Consider the following 27701-nt stretch of genomic DNA (forward strand, 5'->3'; position numbering starts at 1 on the left):
TTTAATACCTATTTAATTTAAATTTAATTATTGATTGATAATATTGTTAATTGGATACCTTCTTTTGTACATTTGCCTGTTACTATTAGTTTGCATGTATTAACTAGTGTGCTATATCACTAAATGTTCGTATGCTTAATAAGCAGTACATGGAATGTACCTACTACCAATTGTATAAGATCTCCATTTACCTGTGTACACGAATAAAGAGTTTGATTTGATTTGATTTGATTTGACATATATTATTAAGTTTTTTTTTGTATTATACTTAGGTCATATCTACCTAAACAAAGAAATTATTTTTTATTTAAATTGAATCTTTGTAAGTTTTCTCTCTACATTAAATATGAATAGGTTATACTATAATTTTATTCTGCGCATCTCTATACGGCACTTTAATGCTGAATAATAGGTAGTTGTTGACGGTTTAAACCTGAAACTTTGCTCTCAGTTGTAACGGGTTACCAAATGTGTGAAGTTCTGTTGTGTAATGGTGTAGTTTGTTCGGTTTAGGATACTTGAGTATCTCCTTTGTGTGGTTTTACGGTATGCAGGTATAATGAAGGTACAGCTTCACAGAAAAAAAAATAATGGACCCAATTTAGAATTCAATTATTATTATTAAATTATTTATTGCACAAAGTACATGGGTACAAAGGCGAACTTAATGCTAGCAGCATTTTCTACCAGTCAACCTTTGGTGATGTTGGAAAAGTGTGTTCTAAACATTAAAATCTAATTTGTATTGACTTTTTAAACTAATCGAGTTTAACATTTCAGATGTATTTATATAAATTAATTTGTTACAGTAACCCAATATCAAGTCCAATTAGCGATGTAAAATATCCATGTGAAAAGTAATTAGGTAAACAAACTTTATTAAGTACCTTTGTGTATTAATTAACTTGCGTACAGATTACCGGATGGCCCAGTGGTTTTAACGTTTTGCTGTAGGTCCTAGGTTCAATTACTGTCCCGGACTATATGATTACGCACCCACGTGAAGACTTGCATTTCGACTACAATGCCACAGATAAAAAAACGAAAATATGTTTTTTATATTGTATTATATCTAATACTTATCAATCAATGCTAACCTGTAAAAGTAAAAAACAACAAACGAGGAATCCAGAGAACGCTGTAACAAATTGCCTTTCTACAGCCATCAACGGCTCACGCTGATATATCACAGAAGTTTCTTGATAAATGCTCAACTATTCGCAGCAGCAAACTCGAGTATCAATAGAATAGAGCTGGTAATTTATAGCACTAGTTCCGTGAACGGGAAGGCTGTTGTAAAGTGGTAATAAGCTTACGAGTTTGCGTGGAAAAGAAGACTTGTTTTTTTATGGGACATACAATAAAGTTTTGTAATCATCCGTGTTATCAGCTTTTTATCACCAATGTGTAGTATAAAACACTCAAGAGCATTGAAAAAGTTCCACCCGCCATTATCGTTCCATGTCATGGAACTTTGTCATTGCTCGTGAGTATAACATTTTGGTGAAACAGTCCGCTAATCCGCTAACACGTCTGTCTCGCGTTTTCAGGATTTCCATAGACTATACCTCAGCGTAGACATTTGGATAGAGTTTCAAAAATAGAACCCACAAACCGAAATTGAAATCCATTTCAAAGCCACCTGTTTCTGTGCCAAGGTACAGTTGGCGTACTAAATAAATATAAACTTAGACTTATGGAATTTATGTTATATTTACCAGCTATTTATTTATTTATTGTTTCACCAGCAGAATAACACACAGGCAACTTATTAAAAACTAAAACACAAAAAGGCTATCTATTATTATACTCAATTATTGCTTGTTTATAGCAATCACATAATATATTATTTTACATTTAAAAAATCGATCTTTACGTCATCATTATCATATTGGTACTATCCAACAACGGCTTCTGTCAGATCGTTATCAAACTATTGCTTGATTTTTGTCATCCCCAGTCATCGGTACAGTGGGTGGGAAGATGTCCCATGCTGTATTTTCCTGTTCAAGGCCTTCACTCATCTACATCTACAGTAGTCAGTTCCCTGGTGCCCTGACTTATTAATTTATCGTATGGCTTGATAAATATAAACTGCATTCATTCACACTTGGCACAAAAGTCAAATAATCTTAGGGCGAATTCGTCCAAACATCATCTTACACGAGAATAACTATACCGGAATAAAATTTATACGCGAGTAAATATCTAGGATAAGTACATTTGCATTCTACCAAGTTATACCATGATTAATTCAATGAACGAGGAACGAAACTGTAATGCAACTAAAATAAAAATAGTTGCGTTTCAAAGCATGCAATAGAAATGACATGCCAACTTAGTTTGAATGGATTATAATAGTATGAAATTGTTTATGTTTTAATATTTTATTCGCTGTTGTTATTTTGAGAATTTGCCTATTAACTTACTTTTGTTTATGTTTTGACAGATGTGCTTATATGTCATTATGACGGTTTTCTAATCAGCTGATGTGCCGCCGCCATTACAAAATTACTCTCGGATAAGCTCGTTACACGGTCAATTTTGGCGGTATAACATTTTATTCTTGGGATAAGCTACTTATCTTGGTTTCGGGTTTGGTAGAATGCAAAATCGGCTTACTCGCGAGTAACTGGTAGTTTACTCGTGAGTAAAAAGTTACTCGACGTTAGTCGAATCCACCCTTAGTGTGTGTTAATGCAGTATACTTACTTTTAACGTTGTTTTTAACCGAATTCGAAAAAAGGAGGAGGTTCTCAATTCGTCTGTATGTATGTTTTTTTTCTAACTGTTCCCTGGTACATGGCAGCAAATTGTAAAGCAGCGAGAACTCTTTCACAGTACACCCAGAACTGGATGTGGCTCCCACGCGCTGTGTGTGTTTGGAAAAACTCGGGATTACGTCGAACGAATATTTTGTTTTGACCCCGTGTTTTAGATTTTAGCTTGTAAGCTATGTATGTAGTGTAGATAGATAGGATGAATCCTGGGTTGTTTGGTCTCCATTTGGAGTTATTTTGAAGAATAAAATATGGGTGCTAATTGTCTCGCTTGTGAAGCACTCATTACCCCTTCGGGAATTACAACTGGGAGCATATACAGGGTGGACAGATAAGATTGGCTCTGGAGGTAAACTACCTTCAAGTTAGCTTATTTCACTTATTTTACTTTAATTTTTTCAATGAAACAATATCACTCTTAGTTATTTGTAGATTATAAAATGACATGAGCAGTCAATCATCCAGCAGCTTCACAAATACATTCTCGCATTGCGATATTACCATCACCTTCACAAATACATGCTTGTATTTCCGCAGATCGAATTCGTGGACATGCACTACGGCACCGACGGCGGCGACGAGACCAACCCCGCGCTGCTGCGCCACCACCTCAATGAGCTGCGCTGCTGCCACCGCACCTCCAAGGCAGGGTACTTCCTGGTGAGTAGATCAGCCAGTATACCTAATAGTGTTGCTGCTACAGACTTGCTTATAGCGTAACTGGCACATGGCGTAAGGCCGCGTCTACGGCTATATAGGGTGCGGAGCGCGGAGTAGGCAGAGCGGGCGCGACACAAGACGTGACAAAAAATTTGCTGTGCGATCTCTCACATCACAGTACAAGTTTGCGTTTGCGCGTCTTTCATCCCTTTCTACTAATGCAGCTCTACCTACATACCTCTGTAATATTGGTCAACGACACGATAAAAAATGGAATTAAACAAAAGATAATCAATTGAACATAATAATTTATCCCACAGTGCCTAATCGGTGGAGACCCGTCATCATACCACCCGGTGCTCCCGTTCACAATACCAGCTGATGTCTTCGAGCAGCTGGTGCCAGGGGACTCCCCTCATGCTGCCCTGGTCAAGGAACACTATAGGCTGAACGGAGATGGCAGCTATCATCTGGAGGGCGATGAGAAATGGTGAGTTACTGTTGTGGATGGTATTTTTGTTGCTGTCCTATGCTATGCTTTAGACTATTTTGACGTATCTTCAAAGTGTAAATTAAGAAACTGTTACAACTAAAAAAGTGTACTTAAACATTTTTAAACAGTTAATGCACATGACTGTACACAGCTAGATGGGTCTTAATTAGGTTGTAGAATGTTTTGAAATAAATAAATTAGGATAAGGGGGAAAAGCAATATACAGTATCTATATGCTATATTATAATGATTTTTTATCTACAATGCCACATAAAAAGTCAGGGATAAAAATATAAATTTTCTACGGCTCTGCGTAACAAAGCATAATCTTCTTTGAATACAAAAAGGACGATCCGTATCTACAAAACGAATATTTATCCTAACATTTTGGTGTTTTATTTGTGTTTGGCAAACATAATGAAAGAAAAACACGATGGTTAAATTCATTCAGCTTTTGACATAGACATGTTGATTCCGCGAAAAAAATGCTATGAAATAGAATTGTTTGGCTGCTCTGGAATCCGCTTTATGTTTTGTATTCTTTGTAACCGAAACATCGAATAACTTTTGAAAGGCTGAGTATATTACTAAAATTACTCTTAGTTAAGCCACCTATCAAAGAAAAAACCATTTAACATCCATAACGGATCAACGTAGTCACAGACAGCATAAATACACATAAACAAACTTATATCATTTATTTTTTTCTGATTGAACTCAACGCATCTATTGTATCAGAATATTCTACCCAAATGGATTAATCAAAACCGTTTCAAATTAAATTTCCATTTCCGCGCAACGATCACGTAAAATTTTACCAAAGCCATGAAGGGATCAAAATTCGATTACCATAAACGGAACGGCACGAAGCTAATAAAAAAGTTAACGATCCGACCACCAAAAAGGTTGGTAGCGAGGAAAAGCACAAACCAAAAAGGTTGATAACAAGACCAATACAAAACTTATTGCTCCGTACCACTAACCAGTGTGCGAATCACGTCACGACTATTGTCGACTTTAGTCTATAGTTAGATAGGCGTAAGAAAAACTTCAGTATGTGTTTCATTGGTTTCAGATTCAGATATATTTATTTGAGAACACAGGTAGGCATTATGCATACATTCATAGAACATGATATAATATATTAATAGATGTTTTAAACAATTCTTGTGAACGCTATGTTCTGTCCAACTAGAGTAGGACATACAAATAAGTAGATACATAATTTATTAGCACATGCACATGCATTTAATTTGTAGGGGAGAATATAATACCGGCAACCAGATTAAAGAAAGACGATAAGTATACATAGATTATAATTTACATACATTATGTCAAGGCTTTCTAACGTTACCGTCAGGGGCCCATCAAGATATTAATATACACATTGCTATGGTACCTATCGACTGGAGTCGACAATATTCATGATTTGTGAGAGAGGATTGTGAATCATGTGTGTCTTTCATAACCCTTCTAGAATTGATTTAGAACGGCTTATACTCAAAGCTAACTTGGACAGTTCTGAGATTATCATATTGCAACCCTGTAGGTAGATTCATTACAAATAATGTAATCATTATGATTGTAGCACAAATAAAATTACAGTCATATTTGTCAGATGTACCTATTACTGATCCAACTGATTACTGAGCCAACCTGTTGGGTGACTAATGTATTATTTTCAGTGCATATTCCATGTTCGATTTAAGTCCTCTGGCTGGTACATTATTATTGGTTTATGCGAAGGTAGTATCAAATAAAAATAATGCGATACTAAATTACGAAGCGTACAAATCCTTACTGATCCCCGCTAAAGCTGATTGAAGTTCTAATAAAAAAGCGTAAGGATATCTAGCCTTAGTTCAAATGCTTTAGATGTTTAGAATTTTTTTGACAATTAGTAAGAAAGGATAAGAGCCTTAAAAGAAATACAGGATGTTTCAAAAGTGGTATAATAAACCATTACAGTTACATTGATCAAGAGTTCCCCTTTTGACTTTATAAAAATCTGCTCAGCCATCCAATACTTTTATACAGCTCAATGTTAAATTACATTCAACTTATGTTTATCCATATCCAAGTGATCGAACAGATAGCAAATAATACATCTAGTGTGTCCAATTGCCAAAGTAAGCCGTATATAAACAAGGCACGTACCAGTGACAGAGCTGCCTTCATGCTTCAGTAATAACTTTCATATTTTATCATCCCGAGCGACATCCGAATATAAGCCGGCAATATTCGGCAGCGCTCGTCTGACAGGTGTCTATCATTAATATTGTGTGTTTTTCTTGGCGGCATTATAACATTGGTAAATAATAAAAGTAGAGGATTTAGTGATGTCCGCTTATACTTTGTACTATTACTTATTAAATAATATACAGGTGGCTGCAAAAATGCTATATAAAGCCGAAAGGGGGTGAAAATACCACATTTTCAATACCTAATTTATTTTGTGCGAAAATATAACTTCATAATTATGGAAGATAGGATACCATAAATATCTCTTCTAATTTTAATGATAACAACGAATTCATAAAACCTTCAAACATGCTTTGAGGATTTTGTGATTAATCCGAAGGACGAAATTCAAGCTTCTCTCTCTTTCAGTAAAAATCCAATTATAAATATTTGCTTTAATTATATAATTTTGCATGTAGCAAAGAAAAATAATTATTACTTAAATAGTCTACATTTATAAAAACCGAAATGTATCCTAAGGTTCAGAAAAAAGGTCTGCTTTTAACAATGGCTATGTTTCCGTTGCCTTACTAAAAAAAACCTTGTTTTTTTATACCTTGATCGGAAAAGAGAGATTTAAAAAGTTTAAGGTCCGTATTTCCGTATCTGTGTGCCTATGCCTAGGCAAGGGTAATATGCATCATTAGATTTTTATGTATTTTTTTTTAATAATAAATGAGTTTAATTATTATGTATAATTATATTTCACTGTAGTCAAGTATGTCTGAAATAAGAAATGCCTGATATTTGAATGCAAGGATTACCCATTTTTACCAGCGACATAGCATCAGTATAAAATAATAATGGTCGCTACACTAAGTATATCGGTAACAAAGCATTCTTCTCTACATAAATGTACACATCCATTAGGTGCCTTCATTAGAGTGGACCATCATTTTTCCTGCCTTCATAAGGATACTCCATGTTTTATCTCGCACGTCCTCTTAGATAAAATACAGGGTGTCCCATTAGTCAACGTCAACTTGGTAGCAGGTGATAATAATCGTCATTCTAAGCTACTTTTTTTCTTTGGGAAATTTGACTTAGCCAATTTGTAAGGAGAAACCAAAAAAATTTAGAATGTCAAGAATGACGAGTTATATCTCCTCTTGCCGTCATAACGTTGACTAAAAGTACATCCTGTGTATGATGGAAAGCCAAATCTGAGGAGGAATATAATTATTTAATCATGCAAAAGAACAAAATCTACTTACTGTAAAGTGGAATTTCATTATCATTGAAAATACAGTAAAACGCAATCTGTAATTTTTTTATGGCTTCAATTTACATAAAAATCGTGCTACGAAACAAACAAAATACCTATATTCAAGTCTGAAAGTAGGTTATCAGTGTCACTGCCTTATATTCAGGGGGGAAATGGAGCTACTGCCGGTGAACCTAGGAAAGCCTTCTACCTACGTAGAATACAGATCATATATACAGATTTTACCTTCATAATATCCTGAAAATTTAATTTTCATGTAGATCTACCTACTACTACGTACTAAGGTTCGTTTTTTATTCAGGGGACATAAAAGAGGAAAGATAAAACAAATTATAGGTACTTTATTTTTACTATACATATATTTATGACTGTATTCAAACCAGTAATTTGGCTTTCTATAGTTACTCACTAAGTTCAAATTCAAAAATTCAAAATTGTTTATTTACGTAAACCAAAAATATGCTTAAATGCTAGTTTTAAGTATTATAAACACCTGTGCCAGGAGACTCCGCTCTTCCTATAGATACTTATTTTGTACGCAACGTAAGTTATTGTATAAGTAATCGATATTAAAACACAACTCTGTGTAAATTTCAATTATTTACGCAGCCATGTCCATAAAATGCCATGCCATAAAATCAAAGCTCAGTGCTTTTTATACAATTAAATAAAAGTTAAAAGCTTTTAAAAGGAAATGGGTTTTAAAAGAATATAAAATAATGTATGAAATTAAACGACGTTATAGAGTTTTATTTAACTTATTTTAGTCTACATGAGGCATAACTACACCTTTTACCACTTAGCTAAGTAGTTAGAAAAAGAGTATTTGTAAGATTTAATTGAAATTAAAATAAACTCTAAAGATCACCGATGAGCGATGAGTCAATGATACATTTCTAACAGAACCAGTAGCTGTTATCACCGATATTATTATCTATGTTTCATTGAGAAACTCAGGTGTCGCTGGCCTACTGTGAATTTCACAGTTTATATTATGTTTATTATAGAACTAACTTTGAATCACAAATAGAACAGTATTAAGGGGCCGGAGTGGACTAATATAGACTGACGAGACAGTGTCCCACGTTCTTATTACAGTGGAATAGATGATATTTTTGCACACAACTGTTATTACCGTTCCCATAATCCGTTTGAGGCTATCACGTGGGTATTATTCGCGGAAAATTGTCTTGTATATTACTATTTATTATGTATTTATAATAATGGAAGTGGAAATAAGAGAGCTATCCGCTTGATAAATAAAGCCACTCAGACACAATAACATAGTAAGTTACTGTTATGTTTATTTCATTTCTCCCCGTCGGTTGTATTTTCCTTGCTCTTTTCGCGACATTACTTGAAGTAGAAGATTTTTATTGACGTTCATAACATATTTTATTGGGATAGTAGGATTTATTGATCAATCCGTATCGAGTAAAATATTTAGTTTTATTTGTTGCTTATCTGTATTAATATCTCGAGATTTAAACGCCTTAATACCATCAAATGGGGGCTATTTTCAAAGTTATTCAAGTAAATGTAAAAAAAAATTCTGATTTTTTTTTGTTAAAAAACTAGATTAGGTGCTTGTTACTTATTTTATGTCACTTTTGCAATTGTGCATATTTTTATTGGATTGAAATGACTTTTTGCGGATAAAAGCATTTTATTTCATGTCCGTAAGGCGTTTAAATCTCGAGATATGATTTTTTATGAAAACTAAGTATCTAAAACTTTAAAATAGCCGCCATTTCTAGAATATTGGGATTTGACCCCACATATGGGGGTGTTTTCTTAATGTAATCACTCGTAGAATACACCCTTAAAGTTTGTCGGGTTCGAAAAACAACACATTGTATATTATATTTAGTAAAAGTTTTTCAAAATGACAATTTTTGCAACAGCCTGTACAGTAATACAATCGAAATTATGAGCACTTGGTCGGCAATTAAGTAATTTAATTGGCTAAATGGATGGAGTCCTGAGACGGAAGATGCTTTAGAAAGTGATTTCAGTAGCATAAAAAGTAACTGCTTGTTAAAGGAATTAAATTGATAGATCAAAAGTATTGTTCTAAGTTTATATTTATTTTAAACTAGTTGCCTTGGAACTCACTTCACTTTTTAAAAAACTGTTTTAATTCCGGTATGTAAAAAGCTTGCCATATACTTACCAATCATCATCAAAATTGTTCCAGCTGTACTCGTACTCTATAGTCACTGCTACGTATACCATATTATACGTATACCGTAGTATCACAGTAAGCGCTTGCATAGCTACACTTGTCCAAAATTAATAATGCACATGCAGATCTTCACACCCGAATCATTAAATCGTAAGAGCCTTAAAAAAACACTTGCATTTTGCACCTTGTACTAAAGAAATAGGAGTCAATATCTCTCTCTCAGCCTTCTGTAGTCCACTGTTGGACATAGGCCTCTCCTAACGATCGCCACCCCAAACGGTCACCCGCCATCTGCATCCAGCGGCTTCCCGCTACCTTCCCCAGATCATCAGACCAACGGGTTGGGGGGCGACCGACACGCCGTTTGCCGACACGGGGTCTCCACTCCAGAACCTTTCTACTCCAGCGGTCGTCGGCTCTGCGGGCTACGTGGCCAGCCCATTGCCACTTCAGCGTGCTAATCCTTTTGGCTATGTCGGTAACTTTAGTTCTCCTGCGGATTTCTTCATTACGAATCCTATCTCGCAGGGACACGCCTAACATAGCCCTTTCCATAGCACGCTGAGCAACTCTGAGCTTGTGGATAAGCCCTTTGGTGAAGCACCACGTCTCGGCTCCGTAAGTCATCACTGGCAACACGCACTGATTGAAAACGTTTGTTTTCAGACACTGAGGTATGTTTTCAGTGAAGATGTGTCGTAATTTCCCGAACGCTGCCCATCCGAGTTGGATTCTACGAGCTACCTCTTTATCGAAGTTGGATTTACCTAATCGGATCACTTGTCCTAGGTAGGGATACTGATCGACAACTTCGATGGTGACACCTCCTACAGTTACGGGCGATGATGAAACATGTTCGTTCGACATGACCTTTGTCTTGTCCATGTTCATTTTCAGCCCAACTTGTTTAGAGGCATCATTGAGGTCTGTGAGCATTTCGCCTAACTCCTCCAGCGTTTCCGCCATAATAACTATGTCATCAGCAAATCGTAGATGAGAGATATATTCGCCATTGACGTTAATGCCCAGTCTTTTCCACTCTACAAGCTTAAAAACATCTTCCAGTGCACAGGTGAACAGTTTCGGAGAAATAACATCTCCCTGTCTCACGCCCCTTTGCAACTGGATCGGTTTTGTGCTATGTTCGTGTAATCGAACTGACATTGTGGCAGCATTGTACATACATCTCAACACCTCGATATAGCGATAGTCTATATGGCACCGCTGAAGGGATTGAAGCATCGCCCAGAGCTCAATAGAATCAAAGGCTTTCTCATAGTCCACAAACGCTAGACATAAAGGTAGATTATACTCCTCGGTCTTCTGTATAACCTGCCGAAGCGTGTGTATATGATCTATGGCACTATAGCCTTTTCGGAACCCGGCTTGTTCGGGTGGCTGGAAGTCGTCGAGTCTTTGCTCGAGACGATTCGTAATAACTCTCGAAAACAGCTTGTACACATGGCTCAGAAGTGCAATGGGTCTATAATTCTTCAATAGGGCTTTGTTGCCTTTCTTGAAGAACAAAGTCACTACACTTCTGCTCCATGCCTCCGGGCTTGTGCCTTCGAGTATGACGGAATTAAACAGCCTCCGATGTGCTATTAAAATCGGTCTACCGCCGGCTTTCAGAAGTTCTGTCGTTATTCCATCATCTCCCGGAGCTTTGTTGTTTTTTAGCTGTTTGAGAGCTATACTAATCTCGTCTCGCCCGGCAAAAAATGGTCTCCGGCAAAAAATGGTCTTCAACACTAATGAGATCGTACGCATTTAAAATACTGTTGTCGAGTTAGTACATTCCTACTCTGTTACTAAAATACTTATCGATGTAAATAGCATTAAGTCAAATAATTTGTAAACTTACAAAGGTGTCTGCAGCCTAATTAAGTGTGTAAACCACAATGTCATAAAATAGTATAATATTTTAGTTGTACTGTTTTGTTACCATTATACTTATTGATAATAAAGAATTTTGAAAATCAAATCAATCTCGTCTAGACTGACGTCCGGAATATCTTCGGTATAGTGTCGGGTGAGTGGCGCTCGGCTGTCGTGAGCACCGCTGGTAATAGGGTTTTGTGTTGTGGTGTATAACTGTCCGTAGAATCTCTCAATTTCTCCCAGAATTTCGGGCACTGATGAAACGGTGTTGCCACTGTCGGTCTTCAGTTGGGTCAACAGAGTCTGCCGAACAGGTCGATCTCTAGCAAAGACTTTGGAGCCCTTGTTTTGCTCTATTGCGTCTTGAATGCGCTTGCAATTGTAGCGTCTCATATCGCAACGTCTTGCTTTGGCGATCTGTCTGTTTAGACGTCTGTATTCGACCATATCAACTGAAGACTGCAACCTCATTTCTCTCCGTTCTCTTATGAGACTCAGAGTCCCATCTGAGAGTTTTTGAGGTCCTCGGTTGGTTCGGGACGAAAAATATTTCGATCCTACCTCTCGGACAGTTTCCACAAACCTATTATTTAAATCGTCAACTGTAACGCAATTCTCTAAACATATCAGGCGGTCGCAAAGCTCAGACTGAAAGCTTTCGGGATCCTGGATTTGAGCAGGAGTAGGACGGAGCGTGGACTTCATTAGACGGGAGCGTTCTATTTTGCAGTTTATATTCAAAGTGCCTCTTACGAGTCGGTGATCGCTGCCGGTCTTAAGTTAACCCTACTGATCACTGAGACATCATTGAATATGTGCTTCTTATCCGTCAATATGAAGTCGATCTCGTTTTTAGTCTTCCCATCGGGGCTAATCCACGTCCTTTTCCTGGGTGCGTATTGCGACGTATAAAAACGAAATGTATAATTTCACATTAATAACGTTCAAAATATATAATGAACGTTACGTATAACAACAACATCTATATTTTCATAAGGTATAAGATTCAATTGGTATAACTTACATTTCATATAATATCAAAATAACTAACACTCAAGAGGACTCATATCAATTCGTATAACATACATTACGTATATCAATTAAAATATATACTATCATTTTGTATAAAGTTCTTCTCATATCATATATGTGTTAAATTACCCAACGCCGTCAAACCCCCTAGCACCAAAACCTAAAGATAGGTGCGACGACGAGCAAAGCGAGGAGGAGCGTGTTAGGTGCACATGATCGTCGAAACCAAAGCGGAGCGCAGCGAAGCGGAGCGGAGCGTCTCCCAACATAGCTTCAATAATAATAACGCTGTGAAAAACCCTAATACCAAAACCTAAAGATAGGTGCGACGACGAGCAAAGCGAGGAGGAGCGTGTTAGGTGCACATGTTCGTCGAAACCAAAGCGGAGCGCAGCGAAGCGGAGCGGAGCGTCTCCCAAAATAGCTTCAATAATAATATCGCTGTGAAAAACCCTAGTACCAAAACCAATGATAATATATTTTTTTGTTCATTATACATATTGATATTATATCCGTTGAATAATATATGTTATAAACGTTATATATTATGAACTTTATATGTTTTAATCGATATATCAATTGAAATTATACTTTTTGAACGTTATTCTTTACGAAATTATGTATTTAGTAATTATGTCTTTCGTTTGTTATGCACAGTGATCGGTATACTTAATAAATTTATATCATATGGGCATATACCTTGTGAATGTTATACCATTCGTTTTTATACCTCGTATTACTTACCCCCTTTTCCTTTGTGGCTTCTTCTTGTAGAAGGAGTTCATCATATAGAGGCCCTCCTTCTCCAAGAAGTCAGCCAGCATTTGCCCACGATGGTTCCGGACTCCAAATCCATGTGACCCCACTTTCGTCTCGCCGCCTTCTTGTTTTCCGAGTTTCGCGTTAAAGTCCCCCATCACCACCGTGAAATGAGTAGTGAGCTTACGCAGGGCAGACGATACGTCTTCATACGCAAGTTCGACCTCATCATCGGTGTGCTTAGATGTGGGTGCGTAAACCTGTATGACCTTTATTGAGTATCGTTTAGATATTCTCAGGATGAGGTACGCAACCCGTGCCGACACACTTCCGATTTCAACGATGTTGTTGACGAGGGACTTGTTGACGATGAACCCGACACCCCCTTGGGACAGTTGGTCGCCCTCCCGGTGGTACAGCAAGTTTCCGGACTGGAGAATTTCCGTATCCTCTCCCTCTCGTCGGACTTCGGATAACCCTATAATGTCCCATTTTAGCTTGCTGATTTCCTCTTCCAGCTCCTCTATCTTCACGTCTTCCCTCAGTGTCCGTGCGTTATATGTTGCCAGGTGCAAGGGTCGGTTGGGCTGGTAGCCGACTCTCTGCCGGAGATTCTTCGCACCCCCTGCCCCGCCGTTACCGTGACCGCTACCGGAGTCCGGGATAGCGGGGCTGCCGGGGACTGGGGGCCGGGGCTTTGTTTTTTCCATCAGGAGGTGTATTTGCCATAATCACCGCGCTTGGCAGGCGTGTTGGTGATTCTCCTTTTTTACGGCGGGAGATCGCCGCCTCTGCTAGGAGAGGAGGTCTCGTCGATTTACCGCCGCCCGACATTCGGCGTTGTCACTCGTTAGCACCACCCAGGGGACACGTGTAGGGTAACTAGGGTTTGTACCTACGGACGTGAGCGATAAGCCCCCCAATAGTATAGTGAGTCAATATCATGTGTCACATAATCGAAAACAACCGATCTGTCAAAGATTTCTATGCGCATTATCAATTTTGGAGCACTGTACAGTTCCCCAAAATTGATAATGCACATAGAAATCTTCGTCATTGTTCGGCAACGGTCGTATTCCCGAGCGTTAGAAAACTATTATGTATTTAGAGTGGTTAAGTGCATTTTCTTCATGAAATTTTAGTAGAATTATGTAATTGGTGCTAAAAGAGATAATTGATTTATCAGTAACGAAATTTGATTCGATAATTCATAATATTCCATAATATTAAAATTTACTTCGAAAATGTTACAATAGGTACTTTTCAAGTGTCTTACTGAAGCTGATGTAAAGATGGATGAAAGAAGGTTTGAATAACACTAGGTTTATATTATAAGGAGAAATGGATTTCAAACACAGGTTTATATAAAAAAATTGAAATCTCAGTTCAAAAGTATTTACAGCACTGATTATTTCACATTAATAAAAATGTTTACATTAAAATCTCAGTTCAAAAGTATTTACAGCGCTGATCATTCACAATAATATTACAATTACAAACTTGGTCTTTTGGGTGTGGCTTTATTGGCAAAGTGAAGTCTATCAATGTGACGCATATTTTATTCTTAAATGTGCCTCATAATATGGCATCGTCAAAAATAATTAAAGTTGAAATTAAATTCACATTTGAAAAAAATAACAAGAACGATGTGTAATTGCAGCTCTTTATAATTCCATAAAAGTAATATTGATCTTGACCTTGAGACCCTTGACTGATCGGTGACAGCCACCGACGACGGCCCAAATTGTTTTCGATTATGTGTCACATGATATTGACTACTATTTCTTTCGAACAAGGATCAAAATGCAAGTGCTTTGTTTAAGGCACTGATTCGGGTGTTTTCGGGAATACGACAGTTTGCGAAGATTTGCATGCGCATTATTAATATGGGAGAACTGTAAATGCGTATCTAGCGCACCTATGGTGACATCCAGGAGTGGTAAGCACTGCAGCGCTAAATTCTATTCCATTTTTAACCGACTTCAAAAAAAGGAGGAGGTTCTCAATTCGTCGGGATATTTGTTTTTTTTTTTACTTAAACAAAATCTTCAACCCCTGGTTCTGTGACCAGCAAGAATGGTAAGCGCTGCAGCGCTATCCTATGTCCACTTTACTTGAGCACAATCTTCTACCCTCAGGTTCAGCGACCTGCAAGACCGTACAGAGCAGCGTCGTAGTCTGTCCGAGGTGCAGGACGCATTCACCGCTGCAGCGCTCGACGCGATGGCTCGAGGCGTGGACGTGGCTGGGCTGCTGAAGAGCCCTGTGGAGATACAGTGCGAGCTGGCTTTGGGTGAGAAAGAAGATTTTGTTGTTATACAGGCTGCGTTCCTAGTAGGCAAACTAATCGTTGCTGGTGTATGTAAGCTATAAGTAGGTACTTCTGGTTTAGTGTAGACAGAGTAAGTAGTTTGTTACGATATAAGTATACAATTCTAGGATTCATTTCTCTCATTCATTCTTCTAATTTTATCGAGTAAATTCTTATCCTTATAGTTAAGGTTTTTAAATCCGCTAACACCCAATAGGATTCTAACAAGAAACAGAAACACACAAAACATACAAACATTACACAACGAAGAAAAATACCGTATTTCACAAGTTCCATAACATAACATCCCCAAATGGCTACTGAGCTTTTACTACCAGTAATGATAATACTAAAGCTTTACTACGTAATCATAAAACGAAGTGAGAACAGAGACTGTCGGGCAAAATAATGAAAATAAATGAACCGCGTAGTCGAGATCGATCGAGGAGTGCCTCTAAAATGTTCACGACACTTGGTTTACGGGATTAGCGATTATCCCGTTCGAGATAACCGTCGGCCCCGGATATATCGTAAACGTATCGGAATTGGTACACCGGTACACGAGTGCTATTATGTCATAGCATCATCTTTTTATAAGCCAATAGGAAGTTTGTACAGACAGAAAAAGAGAGTGTGTATTAAGTAGATATAATGGCTGACTCACGGTTTATCATATCTCAGTATCAATAAAGCTTCTTCATTCATTTACTCGTTACAAAGTTAGCATTGCCGCATTCTATTTATATAAGTACCTTAAGCAAATCTGAGATCTTATTGCCCTGAAGCGATTTGTTTAACAGAGCGTATTGTATTACTGTTTAATGCAAGACGGATGGATAAAAAATGGACAGTGAAATGAAACGTCCCTTTGTGAGCTTTCATTACGAAGCTTTGTTTATGTTTTGAAGCAAAGTCTTGAATTTTATTGCAAAGTTTTATTAAAGTAAAGATCTATGGCTATAGATAGCATTACTTAATGGCTATTTGAAGACTTCAGTGAATTGTTATTTCTATCAAGAGGTGTAGCTTTACCTACTTACATAGCTTTAGACGGCCGACTGGTGTAGTGGCTAGTGACCCTGACTACTGAGCCGAAGGTCCCGGGTTCGATTCCCGGCTGGGGCAGATATTTGTTTAAAGACAGATATTTGTACTCGGGTCTTGGGTGTTGATATTTATATTTAATATGTATCTATGTATTTGTGTAGATATATCAGCTGTCCGATACACATAACACAGGCTCTGCCTAGCTTGGGGTCGGATGGCCGTGTGTGAGATGTCCCCACATATTTATTTATTTATTTTTATAATTATTTCAAGGGGTCTTGATTTGTACAGAAATCATGCGTGTATGTATAGGTACATATTTTTCTTCATATTATATGCAATGGCAAAGTAACTTGTCTACATGTCGGGGATATTAAATTTAAGTAATATTGTTAACACAATTATAAACATTGATATTTGGAAATATGCAAGTGGCAAGAAATAACTTAGAAAAACATGATGATTTACTTACTTAAATAAGTACTTTACAAATAAAAATGCATAACAAATAAATATAATAAAAATACCTTACTCACTGCTGGACTTCTAGTCTGAATGACCCTCTGAGACCCTTTTTTAACTGAAATATTTGCTATTTATTACCCTAAGGCCCTGTTCCACAATGTCTGGTTAGTGGCTACCTGTGAGGTAAAATACATGCTGTCACTGTCAAAAAAATAATAAAAGAGAGTGACAGCATGTATTTTATCTCACAGGTAGCCACTAACCAGACATTGTGGAACAGGGCCTTAAGGTACCATTCCGTGCATCGCGACAGTCGTAGGCCGCGCGCTGCTTACGACTGTCAGAGTATGAAAATGTATGGCACTGCTGCGACCATAGAACAACGCGGACTCGGGTGTAGCTGCGACAGACATATAGGGGACAAAATGACAGTCGCGCGCGGCCGACGACTGTCGCGATGCATGGAGTACCTTTAATTCACACACATTTTACCATCCCTCCCACCATTTACTAACAACCTATCTCCCACCAGACCTCCTCTCCACCGGCACCCACCCCAAGGGCGTGGTGGCGGTGCTGCGAGAGCCGCCGGAGCTGGAGGCCGATGACCCCCCGGCGGCGGCGCCGGCCCACGCCCGCGTGATGGCTCTGCAGAGGCGGATGCTTGACGTGCTGCCGGAGACGCATGTTATACGGCTTGAGTGAGTTGAGATGCTTTTTAAGTCATTTGTTAGGAGAATAATAAAAAATACGAGCGGTGGTAGCTCAGTCAGGTAAGCGCCCGCTTCTTCTCACGCCAAAGATGCGGGTTCGAATCCCAACGCTGACGTGTTCCAATGAGTTCTTTGGAATTTAAGTAAGTACATTTCATACCGTCGCTCTTACGGTGAAGAAAAACATCGTAAGGAAACCTGCATATCTAGATTCTAGCCTTCGCCATTTCTTTCCTCCTTAATGACGGGGCCTTTGTGAAATGGTGGTAGATTATGACTATGACGTTTCGTTTCGTTTCGTTTCGTTTCGTTTCGTTTCATTTCATTTCATTTCGTACCTTAAACGCATGACTCATTCAAAATCTACGATACGGTTCGCGTGAGTACAAATGTACAGCAAAAAGCGGGTGACTTGCTGCCGGAGACGCATGTTATACGGCTCGAGTGAGTGCAGTAGCTTTTAAGTCATTTGTTAGGAGAGTAAAAAAAAACACGAGCGGTGGTGGCTCAGTCAGATAAGCGCCCGCTTCGAACGTTAAAGATGCGGGTTCGAATCCCGGCGCTGACAATGCTACACCGTAAGAGCAATACCATTACTCTTACGGCGAAGGAAAACATCGTGAGGAAATCTGCATATCTAGATTCTAGATTCCTAAAGTGCATGACTCATTCAAAAACAAGGATACGGCTCACCTACCTATCACGTGAGTACAAAATATACAGCGAAAAGCGGGTGACTTGCTTACTCTGGACCGGCCACCCCAAGGGCGTGGTGGCGGTGCTGCGAGAGCCGCCGGAGCTGGAGGCCGACGACCCCCCGGCGGCGGCGCCGGCCCGCGCCCGCGTGCGCCAGCTGCAGACAAGGATGCTTCACGTGCTGCCGGAGACGCATGTTATACGGCTCGAGTGAGTCACGTTGCTTTTAGTTTATTTATTGGGACAGTAATTAAAACAGGCTCGCGACCTGTCACGTGGGTACAAATGTACACGTAACCCGTTTTCTAAACTACTTGATATAGTGACCTGTCGCTCCCGACGACTTGGTCATAAACTACAGGCATACCTTCAGTCAGACGGCAGTCTGACATCAGGGATACATGGAGCAGTAGATCAAGCCGCTGCAGCGTATAGCTACAGTACTCACAAGGAGAGTCGCCTCGGGGTGCTGATGTCCTGACAGGTTCCGGAGCTGTTTTGATGGCACGCTCTGTTCCCAAATGTACAAATGTGCAGCGACAAGCGGGTGACTCTCTTACACTCGACCGGAGCCCCAAGGGCGTGGTGGCGGTGCTGCGAGAGCCGCCGGAGCTGGAGGCCGACGACCCCCCGGCGGCGGCGCCGGCCCGCGCCCGCGTGCGCCAGCTGCAGACAAGGATGCTTCACGTGCTGCCGGAGACGCATGTTATACGACTGGAGTGAGTACAGTGGCTTTTTAAGTCATTTGTTACGAGATTAATAAAAAAAAGGCTCGCGAACTGGCAAACGCAGCGTGTGACGCCCTCCTGCCCGCTGAACTGACGATCGGCGGGTAGCCGGTAGTGGTTGGATGAGGAAGGCCGAGGACCGAGTGTTGTGGCGTTCCTTGGGAGAGCTCTATGTCCAGCAGTGGATGATGAGGCTCGCGACCTTACGTGAGTACAAAAATGTACAATGAAAAGCGGGTGACTCGCTTACTCTGGACCGGCGCGCACTGCAGAGGCGGATGGTTCACGTGCTGCCGGAAGCGCATGTTATACGGCTCGAGTGAGTACAGTAGCTTTTATGTCATTTATTACGAGAGGAATAAAAAACAAATGAAAACACATGGTACTGTAATTTACTACATGATATGAGCCTGAAAGACTCACAAACATTTAACACACAACGCCCGTCTTAAAATAAATTCCTGCCCCGGCCGGGGATTGATCCCGGGACCTTTTGCCGGCTGCTCTGGTAACTTTAGAAGAGATGTAGATAATAGTAAAGATTATAAAAGGAAGTGGTTTTTGGGGCCGGACGAGTGTCTGTAATGTCTTTCAGTATTTTCTTTCAATATAATTTTAGCTGCTTGCTCTAATACCTACATTTGCAGTTTGTTAAGACAGTACCTAGTTAGGTAGTTTTCAGAAACATTTTTCCATCCATCTATTTACGCATCATTATTTAATCCTTTCCTGTTTCATACAGATTAAAATTTGAGAATATTCAAATTTTAGACTACCAAAATACTGTGGAAAGTTACACCAAATTGTGTATGTTAATTATCTCCAAATATAATTAAGGTTATCAAAGAAGAATATAATTGACTGATTGTTATCAAAGCCTTTCATAATTAATTAAAACTTTCTGGCTGCTGGAGGGTATTAAATTATGCATTATTTGGATGTAATAATTACGTTATTGTTATACTAATTTTGCCTCAGAATAACACCCTTCTTCATTCCGTTAACTCAAGCTTATTTGATTATTAAAATAACTCTTGTAGCATTGGATGGGAGCTGTAAACTTCGAGTAGAATCTCAGCAAATGTGCTTTTTTGTAACGAAACACTACGCAGCTTAGTTATATAATATATTATAAAGTAAATATTTATAAGGTTGGTGGGTTAGTAGCGTACATCATTCTTATGCATTTTAGAAAAATGTGCCAATGTACAACAAGAAATAATTTACCATACATATTCACATTACAACTTAATTAGGGTACAAAAGGTGGTCTTATCGCTTATAGCTATCGCTTCCAGACAATCTTTGGATGGATGTACTAAAAGAGACACATATACGGATCCCTATTTTCAATACAAATAATATATTAACTATACATTCCGAACAAGAGTGATGAAAAATGCCATACCAACATAATAGGTACAGTCAGTTGCAGAAGTAGCTATACACTTTTGTACCTTGTCAATCTGAAACCGTCTATCCATTCATTGAAATATTGACGGTTCGTCAGTTTGACAAGGTACAGAAGTGTATAACGACTTATGCAGCTGACCTCTACATCTAATCTCCCTCTCCCTTACCCAGGCCAAGTTCAGCCGAATCATCCCGGACGGATCCCCCCTCAGAGTGCGAGGAGCGGCTCGCCCCCCTCCGGGAGCAGGTGGTGGCGGCGGTGGCGGCGCTGGTCGACGAGAGTCTGAGCACGGAGCCCGACCAGGGGAAGGGCAGGAAGAAGACTGTGCAGGTACTGTGGGGATAAAAGTATTTCAGGGGTAAGGGGTATAGGCTAAATAAACTTTAGATTTATAGATTCACCAGGGGAAGGGACGGAAAAAGACTGTGCAGGTACTGTGGGGTTGGAAGACCTTTTGAGCTGCTACACGGGTCTGTTATGGATGGTTAGATAAACGTCACCATGTCGCGATTTGCCGAAGATACGTCGATGTGATTGGTGGAACTCGCAATAAACGAGTTTTTATGTACGTCGATAACTTACCCGTGTAGCGGCCACAGAGCTATAAGGGATATTGTTGTCGTGTGAAATAGGGGTGTGGTGTGGGTTAGATAAGCGGTAGCGATGTCGATTTGCACTCTTAGTTCTAAAAATCGAATTATTTTAGGGTGAAATAAGGTAGGAAAATGTCATGATCGCTAATTCCAAATAATGTATAATATAAGTGAAGTCTTTTAACATTTGAAACTTTACGCGTATGATATTCTTGGAATAAAATACAGTAAATTAAAAGTGTTACAGACAAAATTTGCACGGTTTAACTAAGCAAAATAAACGGAAACGTTTTCCATTATCTAATTTAAATTATAGAACAACCGAATACCAGAAAATTATCAGCCCAATTATCTCCTTTATATCGCAATATAACGCTTGTCCGACAAAAGGAAACTTGGAGTTTCGGAACTTAGAAAACAACCGTTTATCTTGCCGTTAAATTTCATTGTTGCCTGGAGGGTTATTCTATCTCACGAACGAACGAAAGATGCAATTCGTACGTTTAACACGACGAGATAAAGTCGTGCAGAAGCTCTGCGAATCTTCTTTTATCGTAAGATAAAGTGTACCCCTCTGTTCTTGATGTTGTCTGCCCAAGTTTTACTCAGGCGTTCATTGTTTGAGATCAAAGTGGTACTTGCAATTATTTTCACTCGAGAGACATCCCTTGTTTCGTTTTCAACATCTAAAAATTTACCTTGGGAAGTTTGAAAGTTCAATTCAAACGTTAAAATTGCATACGTAAGTTGAAGTTTCTGTTTGAGAAACTTTTCGTCGACTTGAGAGTTTATATTTTTGTAGGGATAACGTGTGTAATGAGATACTAGTATACTAGTAGGAACTCTTGTATCTCATGAATGAATAAATATTTGAATCGGATAGAGATTATCTATTTTAATTAATTTAAGCCTTTGTTTTAAACAGTTTTGTATTTTGTTTCAGGAAGTTTTCCTAGAACACATCACTCATCTTAGAATATGCATAGAACATAATAATCTATATAAGGTAACAGTTAAGCAAGTGGAAGACGCAGCCAACAGTATACTAAGCAATATGAAACAGATTTACGATAGCAAAACGAGACACAACCCCGTTTTAATATACGGCCCTGACGCCTCGGGAAAAAGCACCTTATTGACGCACTTATACTTCAATTGCGAAACGATATTCCCTAAACCAGTGCTGAGGATAATTCGATTCTCAGCAGCAACCCCCAGATCCGCTTATAACCTGGAGCTACTCAGGGTCATGTGCCAACAAATTTCGATCATCTTGAACATTCCAGAAGGATATTTACCGAAAGACGCGAGCTTTGATCCTCTATACATAAACAACTGGTTCCAGAGCCTTCTACGGAGATGCGAGGATATGGATAACGAGGTCTTACTGATATTTATAGACAATGTGCATAGAGTTAATCCTTTGGAATGTGATATAGTGACGGGGTTGTCTTGGTTGCCGATGTCTTTGCCCAGGAATGTGTTTCTAGTGTGCACTAGTGCGGTTCCCTTGGACCAGCTCCAGTTGACTCCAGCTCAGAAGGAGAAGTTCAAGGTTCAGCATTGCTACTACTTGCTGGACGCGATCGCCGAGACTCCGGAGAACCACAGCTACGGGGACTACATCGACGGTGCCTTTGATAACTTAGAACTGGTGTTCGGAGCGAAAGCGTTCAGTAAATTGGCAGGTAAATAACAATATAAATATATACAGATATATGATAATATGTTCAGTGTGCTACTATTAGAGCAATAAGCTATTACAAAAGCGAACATTTATAAATGTGGATTTATGTTTGTCACTATTTTATGTAAAACTACTTGTCTGATTTTCATGAAACTTGGTTCGCACTAGGTTGAAACCTTGAATTAAAACATAGGCTCTCGCATGTAACCCGATGATGAGACCTAAGTGACACCACTAGCTACCATGCAATTCATTGACTGATTATATTTTAGTGCCATAATCATTATATAGTTTATAGTGGTAACATTAATTGAGAGTTTGTGTCACATGTTATCTCACTCAAGCTTAAATTCCAGGCTACATAACCTGCTCGGAGTTCGGCCTGACGGAGCTGGAGCTGCTGGAGCTGCTGATGCCGACGTCCAACAGCGACGCCGTCATCTCTCTGCGCGACGCCAACTTCAACTTCTCCACGCTATGTGCCGCCAAGTTTATGATGAGTGAGTATTGCGTCACGTCACGTCTTGTCACATCCTGGCTACATAACGTCACACCATGTCGCGTCGTCACGTCAAGTCACGTCACGTTACGTTACATCTCGTCATAACACATCCATGCTATAATTTTACTATCCACCATAATACCAACTTCAGACCTTTCAGACAGACGTACAGACAACAAAGTGATTCTTTAAGGGTTCCGTTTTTACGTTTTGAGGAACCCTAAGAAGAAAGACAAAAATGTACATTTATTTGGTACCTACCTACTCCACAGATCTACCCACGTATGCAGTGATACGTTGGAAATACGTTGATATAGCTATAGATCTATAGAAAAACAGATTTTACTGATAGAAAAATTACAAAACATAGTTAAGTACGTGAAAATTGTCATGGCTATAAGTTATAGCATTTAAGTTTGTGGGGATAATTCCAAAAATTTAATATTAGGAAATATTACCAATGAATTTATACAAAAGGCAGAGGTAGCCATTAATAATGATAAAGCTCTGTGGCTGCTCAAAGTTTCCAAATATAAGCAAATATCGAAATCCGCTCAAAAGTTTTAAATTGATTCTGCGGTTTTGGTCTGATTGAATATTGGATGGAGCTCACTTGCACGTGCTCGCACAATCGTAATGCATTCAGCAAACACGACTGTTCCGATTGATGCAAAACAGTTTTCAAAGTTGAATAATTCATGAAAAATCATGCATTGATGCTGGATCTAAGCTACGTCGTAATGACATTAGCATTTCTAATCGAAGTTCTGGCGTAATCGTATGCAATGGCATTCGTTTCTTTCATTTACTGCATCAATGCATTTGTCGTCTCCAATTATACAATTTAGTTGGATCAAAATCACATAAAGAAGTCTGCAGAAATTCCGTTTCTATAACGGCAAAGGAAGACAAAAGTCTCTGATGAAAATTATCGAGTTACACAGGTACTTATAGGTATTTCGTAAGGCGTAACTTTTCAATTGTCAGGCTTCAGTTTTTTGCTACTTTTTTAATCCAAGAGTGAACACCAGGGAAGCTGAATTTTTCCCGTCGTTTCGAAATCGAATTGAATTCGTTCGTTAGTAACTTTTTTCTTTACCTATACCTAGGTTCCAGTTCTTTCAATATCTCTATCTATCGGACTCATGATTCATGCGTTACACGCATAAATCACGCTCTCTCCTATTATGTAAACATCTCCGAATAGGACACAAATTATCCTGTTGTAACCTAAAAAGTGTTTTTTTTTACATTTGCACTCGTTAACATTATTATAATTATTTAGCATATTATGCAGTCTGCCCTAAGTGCAAACGCGAGCTCTGATAAGTTAGTGTTGGTCTGAATGGTTCGCACGTTTTTATGGCTCAAGTAGGTATAATCATTTTTAATAATAGACGACACGTATAGGAACTAAAATCTCTAACTTAAACAATACGGTATGAGGTCGCTTCACCATGTCATTTTCTTATCCTAAGACGAAACATAACAGGCCACTGCCGGTTAATTAAACACCTTTATCGCATGAAAATCTACATCACTCCTCTGCAGAAATTGCATGGAGGAAGATAAAATAAATAAATAATAAATACCTACCTATGTGGGGACATTGCAAAGGCGTGAGGTACTAAAGTCAAAGTCAAAGTCAATTTTTTTTATTCATCGTAAAAATATATTTTTTTCTGATGAACGTCAATTTTTACAAACTACTCTCCGTTCGGATAAGGGGGGGCTCTTTCTGTCTAAGGAGAAGAACGGAGGCAAGAAACTCCTGAGCCATCTTTTCAAAAAAAGGCTTAAAACTAGTTAGTATACAATACTTATAAGCTTAATAATAATAATAATAACGCGGCAGGGCAGCTTGTGGCGAGCTGTTGGGCATTAGCGACCCCACCCACCCGATGCCGGGGAGAACCCCTGTTCCTCATCTCTGGTTTGCCTTTATTGGTTGTCCAGAGTGAACACTGACGATGAACAGGGTCTCCCACCTCTTGCTTGCCTTCATTGGCTGGCTTGAGTGGTGTACCGCTAGAGCAGAAATGCTCGGAGGAAGGAAGTATATCCAGTAAGTGCTTGTAGGGGTCTTGACCGGCATCCGTGATTGCTCTGAGAGCCTTGTTATACCTCTCCACCCTCAGCACCTCATGCCATGTTGCCCCCTTGTTGCTACGTCACTGTAATGTGCTAGCGACTGTTTTGGGGGGCCCATTTAATGTGTGTGCGAGTCACCCCCTGCCTTTTTATCCGTATGTGAAACATATAGGTCCAGGCAGGGGCCATAGTTCTTCCATATTCCCAGATACCCAGTCCATTTAGCACCCCATTCCATAACCCTGTATAAGTTTTCTCCATATCCTACAATAGTCCTGCACTAACCGGGGATTTTCCTTGGGCTCACTTCTATAGTTTTCATAGGGAAAATCGTCGGTTAGTGTCACATTTCATATAGATTAATGTTGTCAAAAGGGCCTCTACATGTTGGCTTCGGCCCCATGCACGCCTTCCAAATGCCCGGGACCCCATGGTCCCGAGATGGTAACGACACAACATAATAATAATAATATGAACAGAGCTAACTATTACGGTCACAAACCCTCAGATCTACGGAGGCGGTGAGCTTGGCTGGCCCCCATAGGTATTTCACGCATAATGGCCAACCTTAGAGGCTAAATGTGGAAAATCAGCTCTCCATGATAAATCCTAACACCAAACTGCTCTTCCTCAGGCACCCTCCTCCAAGAGAACGTGGTCTCCGGGCGCTGCACGTGGCGATGGCGCGCCGCAGCCGCCTCAGCTCGGGCGCGCCGCCGCTACGTGCGCGTGCAAAGCGCGCTGCGGGACGCTCATAGTGACCTCGCCGCGCTGCACTTCGCACACTTCCTCGCTGATGCTGATGATACAGATACGTCTGAGGCGCAGGAGCCGGGTAAGTGTTTTTAGTGCAGGGTTAGCACGGGGCGCAGCGGACGACAAGTTTTCCTTCAAACTCGCTCTAGAGGTCTCGAAAACGTTTTCCTAGTCATTTTGTTAAATTCTATATTTGAAACTTATACATATTAACTCCAACTTTAGTCATAACTTCAGTCATCCACTACTCTTGCACTGTTCACTATGCCTGAAATCTCTTGACCTGACCCCGAGCCAATAGCTCTCCAACCGTCGGCGTCCGTAAGGGTGCGTTGCTACGCCATTCTTAACTCCTTTTTTTTTATGTACACCCCAATGTTGTAACCCAACATTAACCACATATTAACCCGGCACAGGTTGCGTGGACGAAGACGACGCGCTCCTCGACTCGACGCCCTTCCACTCGGGCAGCCGCACCGCCGCCGCCTTCACCCAGCGGCACGTGGAGGAGTCCTGGCTGCACCTGCTGCTGGCCGGAGACTTCACCAAGCTGAAGGACGCTACTGTCTGCAACTTTGACTTTCTGCTGGCTGCGGTAGGTGGATTTGTGGGTGCGGTGTTTTGGTGTCTTAGCGTAAATATTGCAGGTGAATGGTTAAGGACGCCACTGTCTGCATCTTCGACTTTCTGCTGGCAGCAGTAGGTTTTTGAATGCCATTGATATCCTAGCTTAAATATTGCAGGTGAAGGATGAAGGTTTCTGTCTGCAACTTTGACTTTCTGCTGTATTTCGGTCTTATTTGGATCGATTTGCGTAAGATCGGATGGTTCTTAGTGCCTTTCTGGCATCATCGCGCGTTTAAGTAGGTATAGGTATACAAAATTTCCATTCCGTGGGCGATTGAATCCTGTGAATGGTCTAGTGTGGATATTGTATTCTTGCATCGTACCTAATAGCAGAAATATATTTACGTTAGTTTGATGAGACATTATAAATATATCTGTGGCGCAGCAGTTTTATCATTCACAATAAATATTGAACAAATAAATACACCATTGTTTTCCAATTTCATTGTGCTCTATTTATGTACACTCGTAGAGTCGCAGTATATTATAAATTTAATAATAGTTAATCAGCCAGCCAGCGTGATGGACTAGGCCTAAACCCTTCCTTCATTGGAAGGAGACCCGTGCCCCAGCAGTGGGGACGTGATGGGTCGTGATGATGATGATGATGAATAGTTAATCGCTATGTAAAGGTACCTAGTTCCGATATGTGTAAACATTTCTATTTATATAAATACAAAAGACAAAGATTATGAAACTAATAACCCAACCTCGTGCCTACATAATATTCACTAGTAAGTACGTAATGAATGTCCGTATTATTAGCAAAGTGATTTTGTAGCTACCCTTTTAAAATAATCGAAGCGAGACACAAC

At 39.6% G+C, this 27701-nt stretch overlaps 1 protein-coding gene across 1 annotated transcript in view; it reads left to right on the forward strand.

Moving 5' to 3' along the window:
- Window positions 1-27701, forward strand: part of LOC105381728 (protein qui-1) — a 123127-nt gene that overhangs the window by 49286 nt on the left and 46140 nt on the right. Inside the window, exons 4-12 of the mRNA XM_048628841.1 lie at window positions 3318-3440; window positions 3761-3930; window positions 15395-15549; window positions 17612-17780; window positions 20801-20960; window positions 22167-22911; window positions 23267-23410; window positions 26138-26338; window positions 26676-26854. Coding sequence (XP_048484798.1) covers window positions 3318-3440; window positions 3761-3930; window positions 15395-15549; window positions 17612-17780; window positions 20801-20960; window positions 22167-22911; window positions 23267-23410; window positions 26138-26338; window positions 26676-26854 — 2046 coding nt within the window. The remainder of the gene's footprint in view (window positions 1-3317; window positions 3441-3760; window positions 3931-15394; window positions 15550-17611; window positions 17781-20800; window positions 20961-22166; window positions 22912-23266; window positions 23411-26137; window positions 26339-26675; window positions 26855-27701) is intronic.

Source organism: Plutella xylostella, chromosome 22 (assembly GCF_932276165.1).
Source record: "Plutella xylostella chromosome 22, ilPluXylo3.1, whole genome shotgun sequence".
Lineage (NCBI taxonomy): Eukaryota > Metazoa > Arthropoda > Insecta > Lepidoptera > Plutellidae > Plutella > Plutella xylostella.